Source organism: Carcharhinus amblyrhynchos, chromosome X (assembly GCF_965287045.1).
Source record: "Carcharhinus amblyrhynchos chromosome X, sCarAmb.v2.hapA, whole genome shotgun sequence".
NCBI lineage: Eukaryota > Metazoa > Chordata > Chondrichthyes > Carcharhiniformes > Carcharhinidae > Carcharhinus > Carcharhinus amblyrhynchos.
The window spans coordinates 15193108-15214050 of record NC_137359.1 but is presented as its reverse complement, the minus strand read 5'-3'; the positions used below and the strand labels follow the sequence as shown (position 1 = coordinate 15214050).

At 46.7% G+C, this 20943-nt stretch overlaps 1 protein-coding gene across 1 annotated transcript in view; it reads left to right on the top strand.

The window, feature by feature from the left end:
* LOC145361834 (sodium channel protein type 8 subunit alpha-like) overlaps positions 1 to 20943 on the top strand; it is a 191579-nt gene that overhangs the window by 135740 nt on the left and 34896 nt on the right. The window contains exons 17-19 of the mRNA XM_080217785.1: positions 3070 to 3426; positions 5361 to 5831; positions 20572 to 20692. Coding sequence (XP_080073911.1) covers positions 3070 to 3426; positions 5361 to 5831; positions 20572 to 20692 — 949 coding nt within the window. The remainder of the gene's footprint in view (positions 1 to 3069; positions 3427 to 5360; positions 5832 to 20571; positions 20693 to 20943) is intronic.

The window sequence follows — 20943 nt, the reverse complement described above, 5'->3', positions numbered from 1 at the left end:
AGGCTCAATGGGCTGAATGGCCTCCTCCTGAACTGTAAGGATTCTATGACTCTTCTATGAAAGACAGTTAAGGGAAGAGTTTCCAATGGTGTGAAGTGCTTGGGCTGCTGTGAGCAAAGATCAAGAAATTGCTTTCAATGAACCTGCAAAAGCTTTGAAGGTGTGAGGTCTGCCAAGTATATGGAAATGTCTGCGAATGGGGTTCCCATGAATGCAAGATGGGAACTCAGTTTCGTACTGGTAGGTGGGCAGAGACAACTGAGTGGCAAAATCCCGCCAGTGTAAAAGCCATTTGGGACTGCCACTCCATTCTCTGCCCCTGCTGCCATCCCATCCCCCAAAAATGGGGACAAAGTGTTTTTTTTGTTCAGTTGAAGTTCCCATACAGAATTGTACAAGCAGAGGGAGTCTACAAGCAGAATCAGAAGCTGTTTTTAATAAAAGGAGGCAGATTGCTCACACACTTTTAACTCTGGTCTTTCTCTGGCCGTTTCTAATCCCAAGTTACTCACACCTCTTGCTAACTCTTCATTAAATTCGAGTACCTATTTCTTTAACCGTGTTTTTAGTGACCCTGCAAATGTTTCCTCTTCTGATTTGGACTGGAATTCTCTGATATTGTTCGCCCTACGATTGCTGCCAGTGAGAATTTGGCACTCAGCCAAATCTTCACTCACAGCAGTGGGACTGGAAAATCCCAGCCACTGGCGAGGTTGGAGAATCCCAGTCGTGATGTCTGCTCCTGCCTGATCACGCCCTGGCAAAATGCCTTGGGACATTTTTCTATGTTAAGTATGTGGGATTAGTATAGATCGATGTTTGAAGGTCAGCATAGACATGGGCTGAAGGGACTGCTTCCCTGACAGTAAATGTGTTATATAAATGCAAATTGCTGTTGTAGCCACTGGTACCTTGTGATGGTTGACTCCACGGACTGTTTGTGGCTATACAATCCCTTGGTGGGTGAGAATTTGCACTTAATGAAAATATCCAGAAGCAAAAGTCTATTTTTAAAAAATGAAGATCCCAAGATGACAGCTTTCAGGGTTAAAAAAGGCAACTGTTAGTTTTGATAACACATCACGACATCGGAACGCTGGAGTCATACCTGTGACAACAGTGTCAACGGGAGCTATTTCTCACTCTCAGCATGTGACACTCATCAAACTCCGTGCTTGCAGCATACCCTGGAGCAGCCTCAGGAGATTCACACTCATACTACATCAAATGTCAGTGCATGTCTGGGCTGTTTGAATCAGAGAATCCCTGCAGTGCAGAAGAGGCCACTCAGCCCATTGAGTCTGCATGATTCTCTCTGAAAGGGTATCTTACCTATGCCCGCTCCGTCACCCTATCGCTGTAACCCCACACATTTTCCATGGCCAATCCACCTAACCTGCACATCTTTAGACACTAAGAGACAATTTAGCATGACCAATCCACCTAACCTACACATCTTTGGACACTAAGGAGCAATTTAGCATGGCCAATCCACCTAACCTACACATCTTTGGACACTAAGGAGCAATTTAGCATGGCCAATCCACCTAACCTACATATCTTTGGACACTAAGGGACAATTTAGCATGGCCAATCCACCTAACCCTCACGCCTTTGGACTGTGGGAAGAAACCCACTCAGACACAGGGAGAATGTGCAGATTCCACACAGTGACCCAAACTGGGAATCAAACCTGGGTCCCTGTCGCTAAGAGGCAATAGTGCTAACCAATGTGCCACCCATGGCCCACGGCAGTCGGGGCAATTCCAAGATAACGTATCAAGTGATCAAAGTTCAGAATCAAACTAGTAGTAACTCCAGTGAGCTGTTAGCAGAACTACAACTAACTAACCTGGTTCATTAATGGAACTTGGAGGAGTAATTAATCTTACTTTCTGGACTGGCCTCAAAATCACTGCCTACCAAAGTAACCCAATGATGGTAAAATGCTTTGGAAAATACTAAGGTTATGAAAGAGATGTATCAATGTGGATTATTTCTATTGTTGAATTCATGTTTTGGATATTTAATAGGTGACTTGATAGAGGTATATAAAATTATGAGAGGAAGAGATAGGGTGGACAGGATAAAATTGTTTCCCTTGGTGGAGAATTCTAGAACCAGGGGGCATAGAATCAGGATAACTGGCAGTTGGTGTCGAGGGGCACGAGGCAGAACTTCTTTACGCAGAGAGTTGGTGGTGGAGGCAGAGACCCTAAACTCTTTAAAAGGTACCTGGATCTACACCTTAAGTGCTGTAAGCTACAGGGCTATGGGCCGGCTGCAGGGAGGTGGGATTAGAAAGGGCATTTAGGTGTTCTTAGGCTGGCAGGGGCAAGATGGGCTGACTAGCCTCCTCTGCTGTGGTTCTATGGATGTGGGTATCACTGGCTAGGCCAGTATTTGTTGCCCATCTCTAATCGCCCTTGAACTGAGTGTCTTGCTAGGCCATTTCAGAGAGCAGTTAAGAGTCAACCACATTGCTGTGTACCTGGAGTCAAATGTAGGCCAGGCTGGGTGAGGACAGCAGATTTTCTTCCCTAAAGGAGCATTAGTGAAGCAGATTGGGCAGCATGGTATTTAGCACAGCTACCTCACAACGCCAGGGACTCAGGTTCAATTCTGACTTTGGGTGACTATCTGTGTGGAGTTTGCACATTGTCTGCGTGGGTTTTGTCCGGGTTCTCTGGTTTCCTCCCACAGAGCAAAGATGTGCTAGTTAGGTTGATTGGCCAGGCTAAATTGACCCTTAGTCTCAGGGCGATTACGGGGATAGGGCCTGGGTGGGATTGTTGCAAGCTCAATGGGCCAAATGGCCTCCTTCAGCACTGTAGCAATTCTATTATCATTTACGACAATGGTCATCAGTAGATTTTTAATTCCAAACTTTTCATTGAATTGAAATTTCACTGTCTGCTGTGGTGGGATTTGAACCCAGGTCCCCGGAGTATCCCCCTGGGTCTCTGGATTCCTAATCTAGTGACGATACCGCGATGCCACTGCCTTCCTCTGATGATTCGTGCTTGAAATCACTGGTTTGATTGATCTATCTTCCTTTTTGTCTTCCAGTTAAGAGTTTTCAAATTGGCAAAGTCTTGGCCAACGCTAAACATGTTGATCAAGATTATCGGCAACTCTGTGGGTGCCCTAGGAAACCTGACGTTGGTGTTAGCGATCATCGTCTTCATCTTTGCGGTGGTGGGCATGCAGCTCTTTGGGAAAAGCTACAATGACTGTGTCTGCAAGATCCACACGGATTGCATCCTGCCCCGTTGGCACATGCATGACTTCTTCCACTCTTTCCTGATTGTGTTCCGTGTGCTGTGCGGTGAATGGATTGAGACAATGTGGGACTGCATGGAGGTGGCGGGTCAGACCATGTGCCTCATTGTGTTCATGATGGTCATGGTCATTGGAAATCTTGTGGTGAGTTGCATCTTTGTACATAAACCATGGAATTCATAGAATCCCTACAGTGCAGAAGGAGGCCATTTGGCCCATCAAGTCTGCACTGACCACAATCCCATAACCCCACACATATTTATCCTGCTAATAAAGCTGGAAGAGAGAATATCCGGGGTGCGTAGGGTCCTTAGTTATAGTGGCTGCTTTTCCCGAAGCAGCAGGAAGTAGAGACGGAGTCAATGGATGGGAGGCTGGATTGCGTGATGGACTGGGCTACATAATTTGCTGGATTCAGATCAAGGCAACTGCGTGAGATTTTAAGTGGAGTTTGAGAATGTTCAGTTCTGGTTGCCATGTGACAGGATGGATGTGGAGGCTTTGGAGAGGGTTTGAAGAGGTTTACCAGGATGCCACCTGGATTAGGGGGTACAAGCTATAAGGAGAGGTTAGACAAACTAGGTTTGTTTTCTCTGGAGTGGTGAAGACTGAGGGGAGACCTGATAAAGTCTATAAAATTCTGAGAGACATAGATAGGTCAGAACCTTTTTCCCAGAGTTGAAATGCCCAATACTAGGGGGCATGCACTTGATTTGATTTATTATTGTCACATGTATTGGGATACAGTGAAAAGTATTGTTTCTTGTGCACTATACAGACAAAGCATACCATTCATAGAGTACATAGGGGCAAAGGAAAGGAGAGGGTACAGAATGTAGTGTTACAGTCACAGATAGGGTGTAGAGAAAGATCAGCTTAATATTTGATTTATTAATGTCACATGTATTGGGATGCAGTGAAAAGTATTGTTTCTTGCGCGCTATACAGACAAAGCATACTGTTCATCGAGAAGGCAAGGAGAAAGTGCAGAATGTAGTGTTACAATCATAGCTAGGGTGTAGAGAAAGATCAACTTAATGCAAGGTAAGTCCATTCAAAAGTCTGACAGCTGCAGGGAAGAAGCTGTTCTTGAGTCGGTCAGTACGTGACCTCAGACTTTTGTATCTTGTTCCCGAAGGAAGAAGGTGGAAGGGAGAATGTCCGGGGTATGTGGGGTCCTTAATTATACTGGCTGCTTTTCCGAGGCAGCGGGAAGTGTAGACACAGTCAATGGATGGGAGGCTGGTTTGTGTGATGGATTGGGCTACATTCACGACCTTTTGTAGTTCCTTGGGGTCTTGGGCAGAGCAGGAGCCCATACCAAGCTGTGATACAACCAGAAAGGATGCTTTCTGTGGTGCATCTGTACAAGTTGGTGAGAGTCGTAGCTGACATGCCAAATTTTCCTAGTTTTCTGTGAAAGTAGAGGTGTTTTGGGCTTTCTTAACTATATTGTCGGCATGGGGGGGGGGGTGGTGTGGACCAGGACAGGTTGTTGGTGATCTGGACAGCTAAAAACTTGATGATCTCCACCCTTTCTACTTCGTCCCCGTTGGTGTAGACAGGGGCATGTTCTTCTTTACACTTCCTGAAGTCGATGACAATCTCCTTCAGTCTTGGACAGAGCAGGAACCATTCCAAGCTGTGATACATTCAGAAAGGATGCTTTCGATGATGCATCTGTGAAAATTGGTGAGAGTTGTAGTGGACATGAGGTAAGAGGGGGCAAAATGTGAGGGGCAAGTTTTTTTTTACACAGAGAGTGGTAGATGTCTGGAACGAGCTGCCAGGGGTCGTGGTGGAGGCAGATACGATAGGGGAGTTGAAGGGGCTTTTAGATAAGCACATGAATATGTGAGGAATGGAGGGATATGGACCCAGGGCAAGCAGAAGGGATTAACTTAATTTGGCGTCATGTTCGGTGGGCCAAAGGGCCTGTTCCTGTGCCGTACTTTTCTGTTTTCAATGTTTCTGACAAAGCAATTTCCAAAAATGGCAGTACCTGGCTTGCTCCGAACTTCAGGCAAAAGCCTCCTGGCAATCCCGAACCTGTCACATTCCTCTTTCTTTCAATCCAGGTGCTGAACTTGTTCCTGGCCTTGTTGCTGAGTTCTTTCAGTGCTGATAACCTCGCGGCGACTGACGACGATGGTGAGATCAACAACCTTCAGTTGTCTGTGATTCGAATCAAGAAGGGAATTGCCTTTGTTAAAGCTTACGGCCACGCATTTGTCCAGAAACACTTCAAGAGCAAAGACGCGGATGAAGCCAAACCACTGGACGAACTCATCGACAAAAAGGTGAACTACATCGGCAACCACACCGGTGCCGATATTAACCGAGAAATGGATTACCAGAAGAACGGCAATGGCACCACCAGTGGCATTGGCAGCAGTGTGGAGAAATACATCATTGATGATGACCACAATTCCTTCATCCACAACCCCAATCTGACTGTCAGAGTCCCGATCGCTGTCGGAGAGTCAGATTTTGAAAACCTCAACACCGAAGACTTCAGCAGTGAATCCGAAGTTGGTGGGAGCAAAGAGGTAAGAAAACCGTTTTTATAATCCTTCTCCATGCTCGCTGTGTCTTTGAATCTGTACCCATAGATCTCTTTGATCTGTAACTCTCCCCAACGCCCTACCATTAACTGAGTAAGTCCTGCCCTGGTTCAATCTACCAAAATGCATCACCTCGCATTTATCTAAATTAAACCCCATCTGCCATTCGTCAGCCCACTGGCCCAATTAATCAAGATCCTGTTGCAATTGGAGATAACTTTCTTCACTGTCCACTATGCCACCAATCTTGGTGTTATCTGCAAACTTACTCACCATGCCTCCCATATTCTGATCCAAATCATTAATATAAATGACAAATAACAGTGGGCCCAGCACTGATCCCTAAGGCACACTGCTGATCACAGGCCTCCAGTTTGAAAAACAACCCTCTGCAACCACCATGAAGAAGCCAATTTTGTATCCATTTAGATACCTCACTTTGGATCTCTTGAGATTTAACCTTATGCAACAATCTACCGTGCGGTACCTTGTCAAAGGCCTTGCTAAAGTCCATGTAGACAATATCAACTGCACTGCCCTCATCTACCTTCTTGGTTACCCCTTCAAAAAACTCAATTAAATTTGTGAGACATGATTTTCCACTCACAAAGCCATGCTGACTGTCCCTAATCAGTCCTTGCATCTCTAAATGCCTGTAGATCCTGTCTCTCAAAATACCTTCCAACAATTTACCCACCACAGATGTGAGGCTCACTGACCTGTAGTTCCCAGGCTTTTCCCTGCAGTCCTTTTTAAACAAAGGCACAACATTTGTCACTCTCCAATCTTCAGGCAACCTCACCCGTGACAATCGATGATTCAAATATCTCTGCTAGGGGACCCGCAATTTCCTCCCTAGCCTCCCACAATGTCCTGGGATAGACTTCATCAGATCCCGGGATTTATCTACGTTGATGCACTTCAAGACTTCCAGCGCCATCTCCTCTGTAATACATACACTCCTCAAGACATCACTATTTATTTCCCCAAGTTCCCTAACATCCATGCTTTTCTCAACAGTAAATACTGGTGAGAAATATTCATTTAGGATCTCACCCATCTCTTGTGGATACGCACATAGATGATCTTGTTGATCCTTAAGAGGCCCTACTCTCTCCCTTGTTACTCTTTTTCTCTTTGATTTGTAGAAGCTCTTTGGATTCTCCTTTGCCTTATCTGCCAAAACAATCTCGTGTCCCTTTTTGCCCTCCTGATTTCTCTCTCAACTCTAACCCTACACCCCCTATACTCTTCAAGGGATTCACTTGATCCCAGCTGCCTATGCATGTCATGTGCCTCTTTCTTCTTTTTGACCAGGGCCTCAATATCCCGAGTCATCCAGGGTTCCCTACTTCTGCCAGCCTTGCCCTTCATTCTAAGAGGAATGTGTTTACCCTGAACCTTGGTTAATACACTTTTGAAAGCATGCCACTTACCAGACGTCCCTTTGCCTTCCCACAGGTGCCTCCAATTAACTTTTGAAAATTCCTGCCTAATACCATCAAAATTGGCCTTGCCCCAATTTAGAATTTTAACTTTTGGACCAGACTTCTTATTCTCCTTGGCTGTCTTAAAACTAATAGAATTATGATCACTGGTCCCAAACTGATCCCTCACTAACACTTCTGTAACCTGCCCTTCCTGATTTCCCAAGAGGAGGTCAAGTTTTGCCCCCTCTCTAGTCGGACCATCCACATACTGATTGAGAAATTCCTCCTGAATACAATCAACAAATTTCTCTCCATCCAACCCTCTAATACTGCGGCTGTCCCAGTCAATGTTGGGAAGGTTAAAATCCTCTACTATTAACACCCTATTTTTCTTGGAGCTATCTGTAATCTCCTTATATATTTGTTCCTCAATTTCCCACTGACTACTTGGGGGCCTATAGCACAACACTATTTTATTTCTCAGTTCTACCCATATCGACTCAGTGGCCGAACCCTTGGATATATCCCCTCTCAGTATGGCCATGATGCTTTCCCTAATCAAAAGTGTAACTCCCCCTCCTCTCTTACCTCCTGTTCTATCTTTCCTACAGCATCTGTACCCTGGAACATTGAGCTGCCAGTCCTGTTCCTCTCTTAGCCATGTTTCAGTAATTGCTATAATATCCCAATCCCATGTATCGATCAATACCCTGAGTTCATCTGCATTGCCCAACAGGCCTCTTGCATTGAAATAAATGCAGTTTAATCTGGACTTCCCTTGCTCTCTGTCTCGCTTCTGTCTGATCTGTCTGGTACTAGGATTACTGACACTGTCTTTACTACTTAATGTGCTCTCTTTAACTTCTGTGCTGTCCTCAAACTTCTCTTCTGACTCCCTACTGTTTTGGGTCCCACTCCCCTGCCAAACTAGTTTAAACCCTCCTGAGTGGGTCTAGCAAATCTCCCTGCCAGAATTTAGTCCCCCTCCAGTTCAGGTGTAACCCATCCCTCTTGAAGAGGTCACTCCTTCCCCGGGAAAAGATCTCAATGATCCACAAATCTAAATCCCTGCCCCCTGCACCAGCTCTCAAGCCACACATTCATCTGCCTAATCTTCCTATTCCTACTCTCAATAGCACGTGGCACCGGTAGTAGTCCTGAAATTACTACCTTTGAGGTCCTATAACCTAGACATCTTTGGACACTAAGGGACAATTTAGCATGGCCAATCCACCTAACCTACACATCTTTGGACACTAATGGACAATTTAGCATGGCCAATCCATCTAACCTGCACATCTTTGGACACTAATGGATAATTTAGCATGGCCAATCCACCTAACCCTCACATCTTTGGACACTAAGGGGCAATTTAGCATGGCGAATCCACCTAACCTGCACATCTTTGGATACTAAAGGGCAATTTAGCATATCCAATCCATCTAACCTGCACATCTTTGGGCTGTGGGAGGAAACCAGAACACCCGGAGGAAACCCACACAGACACAGGGAGTATGTGCAGTCTCCACACAGACAGTGACCCAAGCCAGGAATCAAACCCAGGTCTCTGGCGCTGTGAGGCCACAGTGCTAACCACTGTGCCACCGTGCCGCCCATTGCTGAGGGCCTGCACACCACAGGCCACATACAACCAAGCCGCCAGGAACTTTGCTGTCAATCCTAAACTGGCCAACGTGAATGAATTGAGCCAAATTTACCAGAGAACAGCCTTCAGATGACAAAACGGCTTCAGGTTGTGCAATCCCAGGCTCCATGGGCTGAATCTTTTGGAGACCATGGCAATCCCAGCCACTGGCTGGAGGGCCATTGAGCTTTGCCCCACATTGGGAAGGCCTGTTGCATCCTGTGCCACTCGGGCACTTAATTGGCAAGTGTTAAGCCTCTTCCCAAATCCCTCCCCTGCACCCTCTCCAATCCCGCAGCAAGCAAGGAGACTTTGGCTGGAAGACCCACCCACCAAAAGCTGCCAGCCAATCAGAGGCTGACAGCTCTTGCGTGCTCAGTAACAGCACCAGAGAGGCAGCTGCCAGCACAGTGCCCACCTGAAGCATCGAATTGAAGGGGCACAAGGATTCAGGGTGTAGGCAGGGAGCTGGCAGCAGGATAGGGCTCAAGGGGGTACAGGGGGTGGAGGAGAGTTGGCATTGTGGGCAGGAGGGTGGTTGTCAGCATCCCACCCCCCAACCCGTCCCGATGCTATGTCCCTTGATCAGGCTCTGGGGGACCCCTCAAACAACCAGCCCTTACCACCACCACAACCCCCTCCCCTGAATCCTGACTTTAGGAGCCTGCAGGCAAAGTTCTCAGGGTTTACCCTTGTGGGACAGTCTGGGACCAGGGGGCAGCATCTCGGAGTAAGACATTGAAGACAGAGATGAGGAGGAATTCCTTCTCTGAGGAGAGTGAATCTGTGGAATTTTTTACCGCAGAGGGCTGTAGAGGCTGGGTCGTTAAGTATGTTCAAGGCTGAGGAAAACAGATTTTTAATCAGTAAGAGAATCAAGGGGTTGGCACGTGATAGCCAGTGCAGTGAAAGGGAGATGAGGGGACTCTGAGTATAGCTAGGGTCAGGGTGATCCTTTGGACCTCTGGACAAGTTCTGATGCAGGAATGAGCTTTACTAATGAGATGTTCCCCAATTAACTAACATCACCATGCTACACCAAACCACATACAAATGTCCCGGGCCCAACTGGGTATAATCAGGGTGTCCTCATCACACACGTGGGGCTGAGAGACCAGACCAATGAAAGCATGAGATTCTGTTTTGCTGAGTGACTTTGCTTGATTGACAGCTTTAACTGGTTATAATAAGTTATTTTTTTTCTGCGCTCTCTTTTGTCAATGTCTCAGTGTTTATTTGGACATGATTAAGGGATGGAGAGTGGGTAAAGCCTTGGTTATGGATACTTTATTGGTCTGTCTGACAATTTTGGAAGATTCTGGGGCACTTTCTTTCTTTGCAAAGAACACTTCTGATTGGATGTTCTTTTTTCTCAACAATTCCACACTTGCCACTGTTATTCTGATGCACATTGCTTTGATTTGGTTCATTTTTGTCACGTGTATTGGGATGCATTAATAGTCACTCGGGGAGGCGATAGCTTCACGGTATTAGCACTAGACTATTAAACCAACAACTCAGCTAATGCTCAGGGGACCCGGGTTTGAATCCTGCCACAGCAGATGGTGGAATCTGAATTCAATAAAAAAAATCTGGAATTAAGAATCTACTGATGAAACCATTGTCGAAAAAACCCATCTGGTTCACTAATGCCCTTTAGGGAAGGAAATCTGCCGTCCTTACCTGGTCTGGCCTACATGTGACTCCAGAGCCACAGAAATGTGGTTGACTCTCAACTGCCCTCTGAAATGGCCTCGCAAGCCACTCAGTTTCAAAGGCAATTAGGGATGGGCAATAAATGCTGGCCCAGCCAGCTATGCCCATATCCCATGAATGAATCAAAAAATGCAATGAAAAGCATGGTTTCTTGCACACTATATGGCATGCTGTTCATTGAGTACATAGGGGAGAAGGAAAGGAGAGGGTGCAGAATGTAGTGTTACAGTCACAGCTAGGGTGCAGAGAAAGATCAACTTAATATTTGATTTATTATTGTCACATGTTTTGGGATACAATGAAAAGTATTGTTTCTTGTGCATTATACAGACAAAGCATACCATTCGTAGAGTACATAGGGGAGAAGGAAAGGAGAGAGTGCAGAGTATAGTGTTAGCTGTAGTCATAGCTAGGGTGTAGAGAAAGATCAGCTTAATATAAGGTAGGTTCATTCAAAAGCCTGATGGCAGCAAGGAAGAACCTATTCTTGAGTCGGTTGGTATGACTTTTGTATCTTTATCCTGACAGAAGAAGGTGGAAGAGAATGTCTGGAGTGTGTGGGGGTCCTTAATTATGCTGTTGCTTTTCCCGAGGCAGTGGGAAGTGTAGACAGAGTCAATGGATGGAAGGCTGATTTGTGTGATGGACTGGGCTACATTCACGACCCTTTGTAGTTTCTTGCGGTCTTGGTCAGAGCAGGAGCCATGGGTATTTTCAACTGGGTGGATGTGCATGGAAGGGGCATGAACTGGCATTGAGTTGGCATGGAGAGTATGAGGCACCATGGTGAGTGACGAGGGTCACTGAGTTGGGGCAGTACCAGGGTAGTCTCTGGGGCTGGCATGGTTGGGTACAAGGAGCTATGGAAGGCAGATGGGGAACATTGGCTAGGGCCTTTGAATCCACACTATGGTTCACTCCAGGTTGGGAGTGCAGGCTGTGTGCTTGCTTCCTGCGCCCTTATCCAACACCAGAGAAAACTGCTGGCAGTGGGAATCTCAGGATCAGTTCCTGCCCACCATTTTCAAATAGCTGCGGCATAAAGTTTAAAGTTAATTTATTATTCGCAAGTTACATTAACACTGCAATGTAGTTACTGTGAAAAACCCTGAATCGCCACAGTCCAGCCACTCTTCATGTACACTGAGGGAGAATTTAGCATGGCCAATCCAGCTAACCAACACATCTTTCAGACTGTGGGAGGAAACTGGAGCACCCAGAGGAAACCCATGCAGATACTGGCACGGTGGCACAGTGGTTAGCACTGCTGCCTCACAGCACCAGGAACCCAGGTTCAATACTGGCCTCGGGTCACTGTCTGTGTGGAGTTTGCACGTTCTCCCCGTGTCTGCGTGGGTTTCCTCCAGATGCTCCGGTTTTCTCCCACAGTCCAAAGACGTGCAGGTTCGGTTGATTGGCCATGCGAAATTGATCCTAGTGTCAGGGGGATTAGCAGAGTAAATATGTGGGGTTACGGGAACAGGGCCTGGGATTATGGTCGGTGCAGACTCGGTGGGCCGAATGGCCTCCTTCTGCACTGTAGGGATTCTATGGAATGTGCAGATGCCACACAGATAGTGATCCGAGCCAGGAATCGAACCTGGGTCCCTGGCGCTGTGAGGCAGCAGTGCTAACCACTGTGCCACCGTGCTCCGTGGAAATCCAGCTGAGAGACTCCAGGGCAACACTGTACCCAATTGGTTCGAATAACAAAACATGACCCAATAAGTGCAACAATTGGCAACTGCTGGGTCAGGACTGGAAGCTCAATACCATCGGGAATCAAATTGAAAGGAAGGATGAATGGGAAGAGGGGTGATTGCAAACAAAATAACAACATTGGAAGCTAAGGATTTAAGCTTATGAGCAGTCCGAAAGCACCCCCTTGCAGTGAGCAGGAAATTTGTGAATGATTTGCAAGGCATTTTCTAAACAGGGAGAGAATTTAGAAATTGGAAGGGCAAAGGGACTTGGGAGTCCTTGTTCAAGATTCTCTTAAGACTAACGTGTAGGTTCAGTCAGCAGTTAGGAAGGCAAATGCAATGTTAGCATTCATGTCGAGAGGGTTAGAATACAAGAACAGGGATGTACTTCTGAGGCTGTATAAAGCTCTGGTCAGACTGGAGTATTGTGAGCAGTTTTGGGCCCCCTATCTGAGGAAGGATGTGTTGGCCTTGGAAAGGGTCCAGAGGAGGTTCACAAGAATGATCCCTGGAATGAAGAGGGTGTCGTGTGAGGAATGGTTAAGGACTCTGGGTCTGGACTCGTTGGAATTTAGAAGGATGAGGGGGGATCTTACTGAAACTCACAGGATACTGCGAGGCCTGGATAGAGTGAATGTGGAGAGGATGTTTCCACTCGTAGGAAAAATCAAAACCAGAGGGCACAACCTCAGGCTAAAGGGACGATCCTTTAAAACAGAGATGAGAAGGAATTTCTTCAGCCAGAGGGTGGTGAATCTGTGGAATTCATTGCCACAGAGGAGGCCAGGTCATTGAGTGTCTTTAAGACAGAGATAGATAGATTCTTGATTAATAAGCGGATCAAAGGTTACAGGGAAAAGGTGGGAGAATGGGGATGAGAAACTTACCAGCCGTAGCGGAGCAGACTCGATGGGCCTAATGGCCTCATTCTGCTCCGACATCTCATGGTCTTATTTAGTAAGGTTGTGTCGACATTTTCTGGTCCTTTCCGCTGGCGAGATCCTCCAGTCTGCCAATAGAATTCCTCCCTTCCCCCACCAACATGGATTCTGCATTGTATGGAGGCTGTAAACAATGGGGAACCCCATTGACAGTGGCAGGGCAAATGGCTGCCACAGAACTGGCTGTGGAAGGGATGTGGGAGGGGTGGCGGGAAGTCCTACAATGAATCATAATTGCAGGAGACCAAGCGAACCTAACAGAGAAAAAGGTGGGTTCTGAGCGTTTTGACAAAGAAGAATATTAGAGGGTGTGCATGGGGGGGCATGGAGGATAGACTTTGATGGGACTGGAAGATTCTGCCAGCGGAAAGAGCTAGAAAACCCCTCCCTGTGATTCTGAGATAAGATCAGCTGCTATGTTTTTCATCTTGAACCACTTGCAAGCCACTGATGAACACAGAGAATTTCTTTAGCTTGCCAAATTTTGATTTTGATTTGATTTGATTTATTATTGTCACATGTATTGGGATACAGTGAAAAGTATTGTTTTTTGCGCGCTATACAGACAAAGCACACCGTTCTTAGAGTACATAGGGAGAAGAAAAGAAGAGGTTGCAGAATGTAGTGTTACAGTCATAGCTAGAGTGTGGAGAAAGATCAACTTAATATTTAATTTGATTTATTATTGTCACATGTATTGGGATACAGTGAAAAGTATTCTTTCTTGCGCGCTATACAGACAAGGCATACCGTTCATAGAGTACATTGGGGAGAAGGAAAGGAGAGGGTGCAGAATGTAGTATTACAGTCATAGCTATGGTGTAGAGAAAGATCAGCTTAATGTGTGATTTGTTATTGTCACATGTACTGGGATACAGTGAAAGGTATTGTTTCTTGCGCATTATACAGACAAAGCATACTGTTCATAGGGTACATAGGGGAGAAGGAAAGGACAGAATGCAGAATGTAGTATTAGTCATAGCTAGGGTGTAGAAAAAGATCAGCTAAATGCGAGGTAGGTCCATTCAAAAGTTTGATGGCAGCAGGGAAGAAGCTGTTCTTGACTCGGGTGGTATGTGTCCTCAGACTTTTGTGTCTTTTTCCCAATGGAAGAAGGTGGAAGAAAGTGTCTCAATGTTCAGAACAGCACAAGCAGTGAGCAACTCAGCACTCTTATTCTCATCCATTGTCATCTTAGCAATATCACCAAAATCATTCCGACCTTGTTTTGTTTTACTAACAATTTGGATGGGCTGGGATAATTATCTTCCTGAAAAAGATTTTAGTTCAAGTTGATTTTTCTTTTTATTCATTCATGGGACACGGGTATCACTGGCTGGCCAGCATTTATTGCCCATCCCTAGTTACCCGAGGGCAGCTGAGAGTCAACCACATTGCTGTGGCTCTGGAGTCACATGTAGGCCAGGCTGGGTAAGGATGGCAGATTTCCTTCCCTAAAGGACATTAATGAACCAGATGGGTTTTTCTGACAATGGTTTCATGGTCATCAGTAGATTGTTAATTCCAGATTTTTTTAAATTGAATTCAAATTCCAACATCTGCCGTTTTGGGATTCGAACCTGGGTCTCCAGAACATTAGCTGAGTTTCTGGATTAATAGTCCAGCGCTAATACCACTAGGCCATTGCCTCCTATGTTCTTCCAGTTCTCTTCCTGCATCTAGTTGTTGCACTAAGGCAAACTTTCATCTGTTTCTGTAGCTAGTAATTCCCAGAACCAGTCGCTAGTCTGTCGTTAGGAGCTTATAGTTTGAGGGGCGCCACTCCACACCAAGCGTGGTTGACCAGGAGTCTCACCCACTCTCACTGCCAGCATTGGCGTGTTTGGAAGGATTTGCAGGTGGATACTCAACCTGTTTGGCCACGTTATGAACGCACCTTCCTTGGACATCAAGTCATGGGGTGGGACCTGAACCAGAGCTTCTGGCTCAGAGGCAGGGATGCTAACCTCACTGCACCACAAAACCTCCTGAAGTTTATTCTTGCAAGAGGTCAATATTTCCCTGGAGCGCTGTCGCTCCCCTGCTGTAGCTTCAGTGGACGTTTGATAGAATGCCAAAGAATGGCCATTTATACCATGTGTCCCGAGCTTCCATTAATGCCCCAGTGGGCAGTCATGGAAAAACACACAATTCCTAGTCAGCGATGTTTGACTTTGTTGCTTAACTGACTCTGCACCTTTGCGAGGCAACTGATAGATTTGCTGAACAACTTGTCATGAAGACAAAATAAAATCTTGATTTATGTTGTGCCTTTCTTAGTGGAGTTTCCCAAGGAGAATGTTGAACGGATTCAGGAATTTCATGACCGGAAAGACTCCACTCAGGCCTTAGAGTCATAGAAACCCTACAATGCAGAAAGTGGCCATTCAGTCCGTTGAGTCTGCACCAACCCTCTGACAGCATCTTACCCAGACTCACCCTATGCCTTACCCCTGTAACCCCACATATTTACCTCACCAATCCACCTAACCTGCACATCTTTGGACTCTAAGGGACAATTTAGCATGGCCAATCCACCTAACCCCCACATCTTTGGACCGTGGGAGGAAACCAGAGCACCTGGAGGAAGCCCATGCAGACATGGGGAGAACGTGCAAACTTCACACAGATGGCTGGAATTGAACGCAGGTCTCTGGCGCTGTGAGGCAGCAGTGCTAACCACTATGCCACCGTGCCACCCTTTTACAATTGCAACTGGGGACTTCCAGTTTCCCAGCTGTTCCCTAGAGGGATTGAAATGATACCTGGGAATTAAACTAACCTGGGCTTTATTCTTGGAGGAGCTAACTCACACTGCTACTTACCTGCCTGAAGTTCAGACCAGGGTTCTTGTTGTCCATCAGTGAAAAGGGATTATTTATTTGAGTTGTAATCCTGAACATGTGAGTTGGTAGAACGATGCCATCAATGAAATATTGCATTGTAGCTCAAGGCCTCTTTAACTTCAGGAAGGAGCGTAAAGGCAAGAAGTTAACCTCTATCAGAGTAAACAGAGGTGACAGAATAGAATGGCAACCTCTATATCCTGTACCGACCTCAGAACCACACTTAGTAATGTCCCTTTCCATTGCGACATCTCTCCTTCCCAAATCTCAGTTTATGAACATATGAACGAGATCTCGGTATGACTTTGGTCTATGTTTCCGTTGAGGAAGTTGAGGTAGCCAGGGGATTCAAGTACAGGACTAGGGATGTCTTGCTGCAATTTTACAGGCCACACCTAGAATATTGTGTGCAGTTTTGGTCTCCTTTTCTGAGGAAGGATGTTCTTGCTCTCGAGGGAGTGCAGCAAAAGTTTACCAGGCGGGACTGATGTATGAGGAAAGATTGACGAGGTGAGGATTATATTCGCTGGAGTTCAGAAGAATGAGGGGGGAATCTCATAGAGACTTATAACACTCTAACAGGATTAGACAGGGTAGATGCAGGGAGGGGGTTCCCGATGGTGGGGGGAGTCCAGAACCAGGGGTCACAGTCTGAGGATCTGGGGTAGACCATTTAGGACGGAGATGAGGAGACATTTCTTCACCTGGTGAGCCTGTGGAATTCATTACCACAGGAAGTAGTTGATGCCAAAACATTGAGGGTGTGATCTTATTGGTCATTCACACCACGATCCCACCGCAGCGAGGTCGGAAAATTTGGCGGCCAGTTGAATCTCCTGCCGGCATGAACGGGGATAAGATTCCGGTCTGAATATTTTCAAGAAGGAATTAGATGTAGCTCTTGGGGTGAAGGGGATCAAAGGATATTGCGGGGAAGGGGAGACCAGGTATTGAGTTGGATGATCAGCCATGATCGTGATGAATGACGGAGCAGGCTCGAAGGGCCGAATGGCCTCCTCCTGCTCCTAGTTTGTATGTTTCAATGTTGTATAGTGTGCAGGGTAAGCAGCAAAAGCATCAGTAGGTTATCCTCATATGCCAGTTGTTCCTAAAACTGCAAAGAAAATCTCAAACGTACACTACAGTGATGGGCAGGGCACAATCTCTGGTCAGTTAAGCCTGTCGCACCCAACAGCATTGCTTTTTACATCACACTATATCGACCGTCCATCACAACTGAAACCACGTGGCCTCCTGGGATAAGCAAAATACTGCAGGTGCTGGAACCTGACACAAGGGCAGAGGATGCTGGAAAATCCGGCAGCATCTGTGGATAGAGAATAGAGCCAGCATTTCGAGTTTGTTTGACTCTTGCTCAGAGTTGAAGAGCAGGAGAATGTGCATTTATTGCCTCAATGAAAAATCCCTCCTTCCCTCCCCCTCCCACGACAGGCTATCTGTCTCTTGTTCTGAAGGTTGCTGCATTTTGTTGCAATCCCTCACAGCTACCGTTTAATATCCAACACAATTTCTCCCTCTCTTCATTTCTGATGAAGAATCAAAAGGACTCGAAATGTTAACTCTGCGTCCTGTCTCCTTACGGATGCTGCCAGCATCCTCTGCTCCTGTCGGAGCATCCTGAATGTGTTTGTTACCCCCGTTGCGCTGACAAATAGTTCCCCAGGGCAAAATGTTCCTGTCCCGCCCGTCTTGGGAATCGTAGGCACAGACCATACAAAGGTCCGTTGACCTCAGGCGGGATTTTCCAATCTTGGCAGCCGGAAAATCCTACCCACCGTTCGGGAATGAATTTTCATTTTTCCCACACTCTTTCCTTTGGTTACCACAGAATCGTAGCGTCTACGGCATGGAGAGAGGCCCTTCGGCCCAAACTGGTCCATGCTGACGAAAAAGCCCATCTAAACTAACCCCATTTGCCGGCATTTGGCCCATATCCCTCGAAATTTTTCCTATCCATGGACCTGTCCAAATGCCTCTTGATGCAAGTCCACAAATCCTTGAAGGCAGGTGGAGAAGGTGGTGAAGAAGGCATGTGGCATGCTTGCCTTTATAGGACAGGGTATGGAGTATAAAAACTGGAGTCTGATGTTGCAGCTGTATAGAACATTGGTTAGGCCGCATTTGGAGTACTGCGTCCAGTTCTGGTCGCCACACTACCAGAAGGACGCGGAGGCTTTAGAGAGAGTGCAGAGGAGGTTTACCAGGATGTTGTCTGGTATGGAGGGTCTTAGCTATGAGGAGAGATTGGGTAAACTGGGGCTGTTCTCCCTGGAAAGTTGGAGAATGAGGGGAGACCTAATAGAGGTGTACAAAATTATGAAGGGTATAGATAGGGTGAACAGTGGGAAGCTTTTTCCCAGGTCGGAGGTGACGATCACGAGGGGTCACGGGCTCAAGGTGAGGGGGGCGAGGTATAACTCAGATATCAGAGGGACGTTTTTTACACAGAGGGTGGTGGGGGCCTGGAATGCACTGCCAAGTAGGATGGTGGAGGCGGACACGCTGGGATCATTTAAGACTTACCTGGATAGTCACATGAGCAGACTGGGAATGGAGGGATACAAACGAATGGTTGGACCAATGAGCGGCACAGGCTTGGAGGGCCGAAGGGCCTGTTTCCTGTGCTGTAATGTTCTTTGTTCTTTGATGTCCCTGCCTCCCCACTTCCTCCAGCAGCTCAATCGACATGCAGGGGATTTTCACAGTAACGTCATTGCAGTGTTAATGTAAGCCTTACTTGTGACGAATCAATAAATAAAAATTAAACTTTAAATAAAAAAAATACATACCACCCTCCGTCTAACAAAAGTTGCTCCTCAGATTCCCATAAATTCTTTCCCCTCTTAGCTTAAACCTATGGCGTCTAGTTCTCGATTCCCCAACCCTGGGGAAAAGACTGAGTGCATTCACTCTATCTATGCCTCTCATGATCTTATGCACCTCTAAGATCAACCCTCAGTCTCCTACGCTACAAAGGAAAAAGTCCTAGTGTTTCCAATCTCTCCCCCTAACTCAGTCCCTTTAGTCCTGGCAACATCCTTGTAAATCTCCTCTGCACTCTCTCCAGTTCAACAACATCTTTCCTACAGCAAGGCGACCAAAACTGAACAGAATACTCCAGGTGCGGACCCCACCAACATCCTGTACAACATAACTTTGGGTGGCACGGTAGCACAGTAGTTAGCACTGCTGCCTCACAGCGCCAGGGACCTGGGTTCAATTCTGGCCTTGGGTCACTGTCTGTGTGGAGTCTGCATGTTCTCCCCGTGTCTGCGTGGGTTTCCTCTGGGTGCTCCGGTTTCTTCCCACACTCCAAAGATGTGTGGGTTATGTTGATAAGACCATAAGACTCAGCCCATTGAATCTGCTCTGCCATTCAATCATGGCTGATATTTTTCTCATCCCCGTTCTCCTGCCTTTTCCCCATAACCTCTGATCCCCTTATTAATCAAGAACCTAGCTATCTCTGTCTTAAAGACACTCAATGACCTGGCCTCCACAACCTTCTGCAGTAAAGAGTTCCACAGATTCACCACCCTCTGGCTGAAGAAATTCCCTCTCATCTCTGTTTTAAAGGATTGTCCCTTTAGCCTGAGGCTGTTCCCTCTGGTTCTAGTTTTTCCTACTAGTGGAAACATCTCCACGTCCACTCTATCCAGGCCTCGCAGTATCCTGTAAGTTTCAATAAGATCCCCCCTCATCCTTCTAAACTCCAACCAGTACAGACCTAGAATCCTCAACCGTTCCTTATATGACAAGCTCTTCATTCCAGGGATCATTCTTGTGAACCTCCTCTGGACCCTTTCCAAGGCCAGCACATCCTTCCTCAGATACGGTACCCAAAATTGCTCACAATACTCCAAATGGGGTCTGACCAGAGCCTTATATGGCCTCAGAAGTACATCCCTGCTCTTATATACTAGATTGGCCATGAGAAATTGTGTCAGAGAGATTAGCAGGGCAAATATGTGGGGTTGTGGGGATAAGGCCTGGGTGGGATTGTGGTGCAGACACGGTGGGCTGAATGGCCTCCTTCTGCACTGTAGGATTCCCAACTTCTAAACTCAATGCCCTGATGGATGAAAGCCAGCATGCCAAAAGCCTTCTTCACTGCCCTATCAACCTGTGACTCCACCTTAAGATAACTGCACACCTGAACGCCAAGGTCCCTCTGTTCCATGCTGCTCCCTAAGATCCTACTGTGGTTTAAATGAAATCCCATGCTCTGTAATCCATTGCCCCTTGTGCCTCATTCCAGTACCGCGCGGCTAAAATCCAAAGAGCTGTGCGACGCACTGCTGAACAAGGCACGCTAATGATATGCGACCCACGCTATCTCTGCCTACACTTGACCCAGTAACATCTAGCCCATCCGCGATAGTGATGAAGTTGCCAATCTTTTGCTTGTCTCGCCATCTTGCAGAAACTGGATGACACCAGCTCGTCAGAAGGAAGCACGATCGATATCAAGCCAGAAGGAGAAGAGGGACCCCCAGTCGAACAGCCTGAAGAGTACCTGGACCCGGAAGCGTGCTTCACTGATGGTAAGGCCCGGGTGCATGACTTGGTAACATCGCGATTGGCATGACAGAGAGAGATGAGTTGGTTTGGGTAGCTTGGGTTACACTCGTCTCACTTTCAGGGTGCTTTATTAAATACAAAGAATAGATATTGGGTGGGATTTTCCAGTCCTTTCTGCCAGCAGGATCTTCCAGTCCCACTGAAGATGACCATCCTTCTCCCATCCCCAGCATGGCAACACTCCCCAGTGCTGGGATGGGTGAGCCACACATAA